The sequence below is a fragment of the Chiloscyllium plagiosum genome, unplaced genomic scaffold (genome assembly GCF_037043375.1).
Source record: "Chiloscyllium plagiosum isolate Xiang-an unplaced genomic scaffold, Cpla_swu_hap1 HiC_scaffold_19, whole genome shotgun sequence".
NCBI classification, from domain to species: Eukaryota; Metazoa; Chordata; class Chondrichthyes; order Orectolobiformes; family Hemiscylliidae; genus Chiloscyllium; species Chiloscyllium plagiosum.
Window position 1 is genome coordinate 27,412,129 of NW_028270157.1, and position 12,348 is coordinate 27,424,476.

The 12,348-nt window shown below is 38.9% G+C and overlaps 1 protein-coding gene across 1 annotated transcript in view; it reads right to left on the reverse strand.

Moving 5' to 3' along the window:
- ptprq (protein tyrosine phosphatase receptor type Q) overlaps positions 1–12,348 on the reverse strand; it is a 206,953-nt gene that overhangs the window by 137,567 nt on the left and 57,038 nt on the right. Inside the window, exons 19-22 of the mRNA XM_087997157.1 lie at positions 10,905–11,131; positions 7,956–8,025; positions 5,200–5,399; positions 2,552–2,789 (exon numbers count right to left, since the gene is read on the reverse strand). Coding sequence (XP_087853283.1) covers positions 2,552–2,789; positions 5,200–5,399; positions 7,956–8,025; positions 10,905–11,131 — 735 coding nt within the window. The remainder of the gene's footprint in view (positions 1–2,551; positions 2,790–5,199; positions 5,400–7,955; positions 8,026–10,904; positions 11,132–12,348) is intronic.

Sequence of the window (12,348 nt, forward strand, 5' to 3'; positions counted from 1 at the left end):
AGGAAGTGGAAATGAAATGGAGACTGAAAATAGCTTCAGTCTTCCCAATATATTTGCTCAACCAGCAATACCAGATAAGCAGTCTGACAATAAAGTGTGACAGTGAATTCAGCAGTGATGATTTTGAGGAGGAAGGGCAACACTTGAATCTCAGCTAACCTGGGGACGAAGAGAGGCTAAGATAGGAAATCAGCAGTTCAGTGGCTAAGGACTGGGAGAAGGATTGAGAGAATAGGAGGTGAGCCTATTGGACAAGATGAGCTCAAAGAGGGAATGAGTGGAGAGAAAGGAGAGAAACTCGATATGATGCAAGTTCAGTATTAGGGAGGGTGGGCAGAACATTAATGAAGTCTGGCCAGGTGAGCTAGTGAAAGGGAGAAAGGTAGCAAAGGCATCTGAGCATGATGTTCATGATCTTGATTTTGATTTTGACAAAGAAGTGCATGATTTCTTTGCACTTAATGTCGAACTGAGTGTGGAGGAGATAGAGGAGAGGGGTTAAGAAGACAATTTGCAGGGGAAAAAGAAAAATTGAGGTTATCTTTGCATTTCAGGATGATCCTGGAGTAAAGCACAGCGCTGGTATCTGTAACACCTGATCATGCTTTCTGTGATGCAGCCAAGTCTAACTCTGGATAGCTATACCACTCTTATTTTTCATAGTTGCATCCTTTGGACCTAAAAGAGTGGAGATAGTAACTATATCAGTGGAATTGCCAGGGTGAGAAAGACTAGATGAACAAAGGTGGAAGTGGTTGCTGCAGAAATATTGTGGTATAGGTAGAGGACCACAGATTGGGCCAGTTTGGATTTTGAAAGCACAGTTATAGAGTCATACAGCACAGAAGCAGACCCTTCAGTTCAACCAGTCCACGCTGATCATAATCCCGAATTAAACTAGTCTTACCTGACTGCTCTTGGCCCATATCTCTCCAAACCTTTCCCATTCAGGTGCTTATCCAAATGTCTTTTAAATGTTGTAACTCTACCCACATCCATCACTTCCTCTCAAGGTTCATTCCACACTAGAACCATCCTCTGTGTAAAAAAGTTTCACTTCACGTCTTTTTTAAATCTCTCTCCTCTCACCTTAAAAATGCTCCCCCTAGCCTTGAAATCCCCCATCCTCGGGAAAAGATAATTACCATTAACTCTATCTATACCCCACTTATTTTATAAACTTCTATGAGGTTGCCTCTCCAGTGAAAAAAGTCCCAGCTTATCCAGCCTTTCTTTGTAACTCAAACCTTCCATAACTGGCAACATCCTGTTAAATCTCTTCTAAACCCACGCATTCCTTATAACTAGGTGACCAGAACTGGACATAGTATTACAGAAGAGGCCTCATCAATGTCCTGTGCAATCTCAATATGACTTCTCAACTCCTATACTCAAAGGAATGAGCAATGAAGGCAAGCTTGCCAAATGCCTTTTTAACCAGCCTGTCTATATGTGACACAGGCTTGGGGATTATTCTTATCAGGGGCAACCACAAAAGGGAGATAGGCTGTGGCAGGAAGTTGTGCCCAGCGAGTGACAAAAGGAGGTGATCAGAGATGGCAGCGGACAGCTGGAACTGACAACCGGAAGCGGCAGATACAAACCACTACAAATGCCGGAGGAAAGATCACAGAAGCACTTCACAGGAGGCTCCCAAGCACTGAGGATGTCACCTAGACAGGGGACGAAACGTCTGCAACACAAATTCCCAGCTCGGCGAACAGAACCACAACAACGAGCACCCGAGCTACAAATCTTCTCCCAAACTTTGAACACGAGTGGAAATCCACATTACCCAATTACTAATTTTCTCTCAATTAAAGTATAGAATTAAAAAAAGCTCAATTTCAAATTCTATTCCCCCAGTTAGCAGGCATATTGTGTGCTATCAGTCAGCACAGTTATATGGAATTAATCCCTAAACTGCACATGGAACCATCTCCTTGGACAAGCAAACACTCCCTTCCACATTGATCAGTACACTCCCCATTCCACACACCAACCATCACTTAGATAATTGGACCACAGCCCTTAGAGAAACAGCTATCACCTGCCTCTCACCCCTGTGCCCTGAGTATTATTTTGCCTTTTTCTGAGCAAATGATTCACTGAGCATCACTTAAACAGTCTGGAGTCAAACTTCCTGTCTGCCATTCCATTTCAATCCATATATCCTTTCTCACCTCTCTTTCTCTTCCTTTCCTTATTTCCCACATGTTTCCTCCCTCTCCCTCACTCTAACTAATTCTCCTCTACCACTCATAGTCTCACTGAAATACGAGTGTGAGACAACCAAAATTGTCCACAGTACTTCAACTAAGAAGTACTCCTCATTTTTGAGTCAATGTCTGTAGACTGCAAACTTTTAATATAGTGTTCCCTCATGTCCCACTGCCTTATTTTCCCAATAATCTTTTAAGTCCACTCACATGTTTCCCCAGATGCTTAAAATATAACAGTTCCCATAAACAATTTAATACATACATAAATTAAGAATGCAATATCTATAACATCCGTTAGAATCATCATAAAATATTCTCTTGGTACTTACGCCATTCTGGTGTCCTAAAGAGAGTACTTGCTGTCTGGCCTTCTCCTTCTTTTGTAAAGGCAGACACTTCACACAGATAGGTGGTGTACGGTTTCAGTTGACCCACCATAATGCTGGCAAACTCAGGTGATGTTTGTTTTTCTATTGGATTTTCTGATATGACTGTTAAAAATCCATTACTGGTTGGTGGGGAAGATGAAACTGATGTTGCAGGAGTGGTGCCTGTTGAACTATCATCCTATGTATTGAAAATCAATATTAATTTATAAGTTAAAGTGTATCAATCATACCTTAGTATTTAGAATAGTAACAGAAAGATGAGTTCCTTAGTAACAAATGTGTTGAAGGGTAATTATCAGATCATTGGTTTATTTTGACAAAAATTGACAGAAAGCTAGATATAAATAAATTCAGCCCCTTTAGTTCGGGTCTGCTACATGGAAGTTACAAACAGAATGAAACATAAAAATGATTCTTGCTTACACCCAGTAGGTTAGCTCAGCTGGCTGGATGGCTAGTTTGCTGTATACCTTGATACTAACAGTGTGGGTTTAATCCCATACTGGCTGATGTTACCATGAAGCTTCCTCCTTCTCAACCTCTCCCCTTACTTGAGACATGGTGGCCCTCTGGTTAAACCACCACCAATCATTTCTCTCTAATGAGAAAGTTGGACTAGGGTGATTTTATTTACTTTAACTTCCAAATCCTGGAGCGCACCCTGCCCACTGCTGAGCCAGTAGCAGCCCTGATCAGATGAAATCTCAATGAGAACTTATGTGCTTGCCATCAAGATTCTCAGAGCCTTCACGACAAGGAATCCTGGCTCCAAGAGCTGTTATCCAGATGGAGGACAGTAGCACTCCAGTGTCCTCAAGGGCAATGGCCACTGCTGGGACTGCAGGTGGTCCAGGATGATGAGAAATCATGGAGACTTTGGAGCCAAGTGAGTGGGTCAATCTTGCAGGGCCAGACAGATAGGCTCTGGCAAGTGAGGCAACCCATGGGATGGCTTTTGTCATTAGTAGGTCCTTCTGTTGGGCATAGGGTGCTGGAATAGAAGCATCCATTGCACAACAGCCAGCCAACGATAAACCTGTTGCCACTGCAAGTGACATTAGCCCCCCACTGCATCCCAAATGCCACTGATAGAATAACAGTAGTGGTGAGAATGAGATCCTTTTGTAACCATTAATTGGCTACAAAGGCCTCAATTGGTCTCCTGGCAAGATGGCTGCTCTTAACGTTCCCCACAGCTCACTTAAATCGGAGTGAGTTGGAAAGGCAATAGGTACTCCACCTCATGGTTTCCTGTCATTCCATTAAAGGACATTAAATTTCAGCCTCAAATTTATTAATCAAATACTGACATTCAATATAGGTAATTCCTTTGATTTAAATCATGTATTGAATAAACTGCAAGATGAACTGGCTTCTATTCAGTCCATGAAACCACTGACAGAGCTATCCACTGAGAATATACAGAATGATACAAGCTTTGCAGTAAAATTAAAGATACATGTTTACATATTTGAACCTTCTTTTTGGAGAAAGTTCTCATTAGTATTAAATTATCCTCTTCTTGCGGATGTAATTAGTTTCATTTTCCAAGACATTACCTGCTCTTCTAATGCTTGCAAAATATAAATTATAGGAAGATATGACAAACTACACTTGATCTTACCAATGCTATTTCACTGGAGTTAACCGTGAATTAGTAGAACATTCTGCCTTTATAACTGTGGACAATGGGAATTTTTAAAGTTCCAGAGTACAGGAATAAAAAAAATTATATTTAGAACAGGAAGCCTTCACATATAATCTGTTATGTACTCGTATGTAAAAGTATCTCCAAGATTAAACCACAAAATTGTTATATATCTGGTTGGATGAAGGATCAGTTAGTAAGGAGACTCAAATACAGATAAAATGATGATGCTGTAGTTTCCTCTGAATATTGGAACAACGTGTGCCCCAAAGAAAGCACCATGCAGAAAGGCAGAGCTATGGAACTGCAGATGGCAGCAGACTATCGGTAAACCTCATGTCAATGCTGTACTCTAACAACAGATAGGAAAGATTAGAGGCAAGAAGCTCTGAAAAGAATGATTGCAGCAATTTTCTGGTCAAATTATCTCATGTGAAAGTCAAAGTTATGTAATTACAGTTTATGTAGACCACCGTGCAGCAAAATAGATACGGACAGATTCACTTGAGGGACCTGATAGAAGGTAGAGGTTAGACAGAGTGAGGAGAATACTAAATAGTACAGAATCAGACGGCTGAAATAGTTTGACTTTTTTTTCTATATTATTCATTTTTCCAGTTACGTGGGAAGGACAGGTCAATTTTAGGGATTATTTACTGATCTGTATTAATCAAGTAAATGTTGATATATGTTTGCAACTAAATACCATTTGTGATTATAATATTTCATAAAAATATATTACAGACACAAGATTTTTAAAAGTAATTGGCAGATTGAAATTATGATTTAATATATCGTGAAAAAACCTAAATGTGTTTAATCTTTTCATGCTGCCAACAATGATCTTTGGATACAATATCATATATTTTTAAAATAATTGCAGTATTATAGCCATAAAGAGCTTAAATATAGTACATACCTTCAAATGCTTTTCACCTACCTCACACTGTGGTAATGTATTTGGGAAAAGGGTATCAGCATTGACTGATATATTCTTTGATATACGTCCACTTCTTACGGACTTTATAATTATACTGAAATATGTAATTTTCCCATTTGGTCGTTTAGGTAGAAACCATGTCACATTAGCTGTTGTATGGTTGACTACTGTTGCAGTAAGAGATGAAACTGGACCTGGAGCTAGGAAACAAGTGTTTGAATATATAAAGCGAATGATCTGAAAACTGTTCCCTCCACATGTAGAATATGTTATGCAATCCTGCTGATTTATTCTGCTACTATTTTATCATGAGATACCAGTCCACAGCACTGGCAAGCAAAGACTGAGCATGAGCAACATAATCCAGCAAAATTTAAGCGAATGTGATGACTATGGAACTTCTTGCCAACGTAAAGATGGGGATTTTCAGTTTTGGTTGCAACTGCCTATCAGATTAAAAACATTCAGGAAGGTTGTATAGACCCATCCTGATTATTCTTCCTAGGAAATGGCTCAGAAATTTCATGTAAGTTTTAGCATAGATGATTTGAAATAAGGCAAACTAAGAGAGTTTCTAATGAAATACAACCTATTCATTTCTTCTGGCTTTTCTAATATTATATAGGACATCCACGATGCAGGTTGATCATTTCCTAATACCAACCTTTATTTTTGGATTTGACAGGTTCTTTTGCAGCTGGACACCCTTCCAGTCTCTGTCCTTCTCCTTTTATCAACATTGGAGAGTGACTTTTATAAACAATGGCTTGCCTGCAATAATGGTTGAGTTATACTGTTCCATAGAAAATGGAAAATAACAAATGCAACACTCCACTCGTGTTACTGGACTAAACTCACTAAACAGCCCAGCAATCACTGAAACTAGTCAGCAAGAAATTTTCTTTAATAGGTTGTATGAGTTCATGCCTCGATCTAAAAGTTCACACACACTTCCTGTGGGTCATGTAAAGAAATAATAACCTCTGTGTCATCAATTTATTAAAAATTCTTTCAGCATATATTGACTTTCTTCATTTTCATACGGAGACAATAAATTAGGTTTTTTTTCCCCGACTGTTCTCTAAAAAGAATTAACTCTGGGGGTTGCAACCAAAATGTTTGCTTTTGTTCAGAAATGTCTCCTCTCCCTAACTCTATGCAGTAAGAGTTATGTATTCCAATCTGCTCAGCTCTGACTCTTGCAGGTTATCTGTGAATGAATCAATCTGACAATATACAAATAATCCCCTTTGAAATTTATAAACCTTTTTTATTGTCTCAAACTTTTGTGAATATCTCCAATTTCATCAATAACTTAATCTCATAATTCCAATACACTTATTGAACATCATAAATAACCTCAGTGTCCTACTTGCTTGAAGTCATTTTTAAGAAGATCAAAATTTACAGCAATTTGCAACCCATGCTTTGTGGTGATAATGATGGTGAAATATCCAGAATTCGCCATCATTACCACAATGGAAGTAAGAGGAATTTCTGTCATTAGTACTGGATAATGTGAACATCCAAAAACTGTTGTTAGTGATTCTTCCTTCCTCTACAGAATTTACTGTTGAGTTCCCTCCTAAGCACACAATCCCTGAACAATTAGTGAATTGATGAGAACTTTCACTTTTATGTTGTGAGATCACTTTTGAAAAACATTGAGAAAGGGACCTTGTTGAATCAAGTGCCTCTGGATGGCAAAGTTCATAAATGTTATCCTTGCTGGCTCTAAAAAGCTAATTTTGTCCTTAGATAATATCAAATTTCTCTATTAGTTTTTTTTAAAAAGACATATATTTTGAAAATAACACATTTTTAAATTTGTGCTATTTTAGATTCTTTCTTAATGTAATCATAATCATTTTACTTCTAATTTGAAAAGTGAAATTAAAATTGAAGAATACTCTCAATGATATCTTGATTTGCTATCTGTGAGAAACTTTGAATGTGTTTGGCTGGTTGCTTACATCACTGTCACTGGATGTTTGGAGATCACCTTAACTTGATGCCCCTTCTATTAGGAAAGATGGAATTTGTGACACAGAGATTGACAGATTAGGCTAAAGGACGCAGACTTGAGATAGTTTGAAAAAGAATCAGAAGTGAAAATATGAATTGAGATTTATTTTACATAGCAACTTGTCATAATCAGGAAAGCCTTTCTGAAAGGATAGTGGAAATAGATTTAATAGTAACTTCCTTAAAAAGGAAAAGAAAAATGAGGCAATGATAAAAGAGCAGGGGAGTGAAGCTAATCCAATTACTTTTGGGAGTCAAAATGTTCTGCTCTGGGCTGTAGAATTTTATGAGCCTGAATATCTTTCAAGAAAATTTTGAAATGAAAGGATAGAGATTTAAAAAAGACATGAAGGGCAATATTTTTACACAGAGGCTGGTCCACATGTGGAATGAACTCTTGAGGAATTGATGGATCTGGCTACAATTGTTTTTAAAAGACCTTTGGATCGGTACATAAATAGGAAAGGTTTGGAGGGATATGGGCCAGGAGCAGATAGGTGGGACTAGTTTAGTTTGGGATTATGTTCAGCATCGACTAGTTGGACTGAAAGGTCTGTTTCCGTGCAGTATAACTCTATGACTATGACTCTATGACAAGATCAGCAAAATATTGAAATATGGTACCTTCTTAGTTCTTCTCTTATGTAATGCATTAATCAGTGACACTTTAAATACCAATAAGTTGAAGTAGTGTAAGATGGATGCAAAAATGCTAACGTTACTGAACTTACCACTTTCTGCAGTTACAACTTTCCGAAAAGTACTAAAAGCTCCAATGCCAGCATTGTTTTCAGCTGCAATCTAATAACGTAAATAAAACAAGTTTTAATCTGTACAGTTTCAATAGAAGATATAACTTGGTGAATTGATTTATTTGTAATCTATAAAGAACTAAATAGTTAAGATAAATGGCCACATGAATTAATATTTGAAGAAAATGTCAATAAAGGAGCACAATATACAGAAATAAGTCAGCTCCACATTCTACAACATAATTAATAATATTCAGATTCAGTGAGTAATTCTAACAGTTTGGATTGGGACATTTTTTCTTCAAAGCTAGGTAATACTAAGCAATGCCAACAGCATGATTCCAGAACTTAAAGACAACTGTTGCAAGCAAATTTCTTCAGGAGCATGCTTTTCTCTCATTACCATTGAAATACCTCCACAGCAGCTGATATCTCTCACCAAGTCACCCTTTATTTACATGTGGAAAGCCCTTGCACTGATCCAGCTCTCTCAGAGCCAGCTATCCTAGTGAACAGAACCTCTGACATTCCTGTTTATGTCTGTCAGCCAGGGTCCCTGATTGGACCAAATTAACCACCCCAGTCAGCGAACTCATTTTCTATGAAGTCCACCTGGCCGACCTCATTATAATCAGTACAGTACATCTTCTAGTAAACCTTAAAACTGTCTTCACTAATTTTCACAAAAATATGGCAGGAGCAGAGTCACTAAACAATTCAAGAACATTCTAGGAGCCAGTGTTATGCAATGTAGTGAAGGGTCCTCCTTTCAGAATGTGGAGCCCATGAGAAGTGCTGAAGCAAGTTGAGTGAAGGCTGCTGAAAAGTCAATAGTGTGCAACTGTGCACTGATACTTCAAAACTTTTTTCAGGTAATATTGGCGGAGCTAGCATGGCTATCATTTAGTGCTTGTCCCTAAATGCCCCAGTTTGAACTACTCCAGTAACAGTGCTGCTGGAGATGCAGTTAACAGATGAGAAAGAAATATGCTGTTCTGCATAAGATTATCAAATTAAGTGTGCTCAGACAAACACTGACATGATAACTTTGTTTTAAAATGCCCAATAAGCTGTATTTCATTTTAAGCTTATGGAGCTCCAAAAAGGAACAAAGTGTATGCTTTTAACTTTTGACAGATTGACACATACACAGGTATGTGTAGTAGGCCATTCCAAATTGCTGCCAAGGCAATGTCTTTTTTGACCAACAATGCAATAAAAGGGACAAAGAACAAATAACAAGTATAATGGCATGGTAAGAAACCTGCAGGCATGATTTTCAGGAACACATGTAAATTGGCTTTTCAGGATATATTGCTCTCACATATTTTTCCTCATATTCTTCACTCCAACATTTGTGCATATTTTTATATATTGGTTGGGATGACAGCAAGATAGTTCATGAAAACATGAATAAATGAGACCCAGTCTGAACTAAAATTAACCTTGTTGTCAAAATCACTAAAAATCAGATGTATATCTCATGTTTGATACAGTTAAAAATCACACAACACCAGGTTATAGTCCAACAGATTTATTTGGAAGCACTAGCTTTCAAGGTGGTGCCTCTTCATTGGGTGGTTCATCAACCCAGTCCACCCCAGTCCAACACCGGCACCACCAAATCATGTTTGATAGATATGGAAGTTCTACATATTGCAATGGAAGTTATTGCAGTTAGTTTTTGGAGGCAATGGCCTAGAGGTATTATCACGGGACTGTTAACACAGAGAACCAGATAATGTTCTGGGGACCCAGTTCAAATCCTGCCATGGAATTTGAATGATGACCATAAATCCAATGTCAATTTTTGGGTAAACTGACCTGGTTCACTAATGTCCTTTAGGGAAGGAAACTACCATCCTTACCTGGTCTGGCCTGAGTGTTGACTTTTAACTGCCCTCTGGGCAATTGGGGATGGGCAATAAATGCTGGCCTGGCCAATGGCATCCATATCTAGTAAGTGAATTTTTAAAAAAGTCACCTGCAGATTATGAAACTTGGGAAAAACAATGAAGCTAGACATGAGAATACACAAAAGAATTATATTTCAGGTAACAGCATTTGGGGCAGAGAGCAGAGAAAAAGTAAAAATATGTAACAGCAGAAGTGGAGTGCTTAGTCTCTTCATCTATCTCTCTCTCTCCCAGTTTCTTTTCGCCTCTTGAAAAATATGCCTTGTGATGAAACAAAGTGAAGAAACCTCTATCACCACAAACTCAAAGATATTAAATAATGTTGCTCCTGCAAAGGATAGAAACCGTCAGTTAAACAGTTGTGGTCTCAAGTTATACCTACATCTCAAGGACTGTAAGGACTTTTTAAATTGCATATTCTTGATCTTCCTTTTCATACTAGATGTTCTTCCCCTTTCAAAACCTATTGTTGTGTTTGTGTGTATTTGATGTTGTGTTTTATTCCTTTGCTTAGGATTAGTAAGCAATGAAATTCTTCTTCCTTTCATGGAAGAAAAGCTTATTATTGGCTCATTATGTGTACTTGAAGAATAATACATCTATGTGCAAATTATTTTTTAAAAGCTGTTGCAGTCAACCAATGTATTACCTAAAGGGGTGCTGATCCATCCTTCCTCCCACACGTGAAAAAAATTGGGGGTTCATTAGAATAATTTTAAAAACAAACAAAACTATTGCAATTCGTACACCTGGTCAGAACACAAGTCAAACTGCTGGAGTTTTCCATTGGGAAAGTGGTGTACTGACTTGCTTTGGCAAACAATGCCCTATCACTGCAATAGTGCTTAGCCGATTGGCTAATGTTACTGCTATTGTGGCCTTTAATTATCTCAGAATAAAAATTCAGTGATGTCATTCATAGCCAATGACAATGCTGAAAATATGGTGCAGGTAGAGTGCAAGTCAGATAGCAATGTGACTTTATGATGTGCAGCAGGAAAAATCGACTTACCCGAATCTTATAAGCTGTCCCTGGTTTCAGGTTATTAAGAAGAAATTCAGGAGTATCTGCATTTGTTGAAACTTGGATAAAGTTGGCTTGCTGCGCAGGACAAACTTCTTTGTACTCTACTCTATAGGATAAAATTCTTCCATTTGGACGAGAAGGTAAGCTCCATGCCAACATTATAGCTGTAGCACCAATGGGGCCCACTGTAAGACCATCTGGAGAGGCTGGATCTGCATTGAAATACATTTAAAAATTAAAACTCACTTTCAATAAGTTTATAATATATTATGAAAAAGATTTGAGTACTAATAGGGATAAAAATGGTAATACAGATTGTGTATCTATCATGCTTGTGAAATCTCACATTTGGAATCCACTGTCTGCCAAAACATCATATTAGAGACAAAGAAACTGCAGATGCTGGAATCCAAAGCAGACAGGCAGGAGGCTAGAAGAACACAACAGGCCAGGCAGCATCAAGAGGTGCAGAAGTCACCGTTTTGAGTGTAACCCTTCTTCAGGACTGGGGGTGGATGTGGGGTGAGCTGCAGATAATGGGGGAGACTGGAGCAGGATGGTGAAGTGGGGATAGGTGAAGACAGTAGAGGGTACGACTTGGTTTGTCAATGGGAGGAATGAATCAGGTTGGTGGCAGAGAGCAATGGAAGGAAGGGGATGGGGCTGGTAAGGGAGTCAGGGGATGGGGAGGGAGGTTACTCGAAATTGGAGAACTCAACGTTGAGTCATCTGGGCTGTAGGGTGCCGATGCGGAAGATAAGGTGTTGTTCCTCCAATAGGAGCTGTGATTTGACAAGTCCTAAGACAAAATGCCAGAAAATAGAAATACTTTCTTTCCTTTATAACAAACAGATGTATACATTGGGTGGAAATTTCCCAGCCACATAACAATGGGAGAATCCTGTGACACAGCTAACGTGGAGCTTCCCAGTATCGAGAGCAAACACGTCTCATTTTCCAGCAGATGTTGAACAGCCAGAAGAGATTCTCACTCGTGGCAAGAAGCTCATTTGCATGTCCTAGCATGCATTTACATCTTCATTATTACCTAATCTCACTTCACGAATATGTAGTTTCCCATTCTCCCAGCTGCCAACATGAAAGGCAGAATGTTTACGTGGTGACTTTAGCTTGCTGCTTGCGCCTCCAGCCTCCATCAGTCACCAACCACTCAAGAGACACTGCCTGGGCAGGGACTGTACACAGCCCCAGTCCACCAGGCTGACTACCAGGCTCCCATCGGAAAAGCGAGATGCCAATGTACCTCTGCCAAATGTGTTTGGGGAAATTGGCAGGATTTGTGCAGGGCAGCTGTGAACTGTCCACTTAATTTGATGCATTGCTGGGCTTTCCCTACTTTCTGCACTCCAGTGCCAGGAAATCAGGGATGTCCCAGAAGTGGCCAGTACTTCTGCCTGAAGTGAGCAGG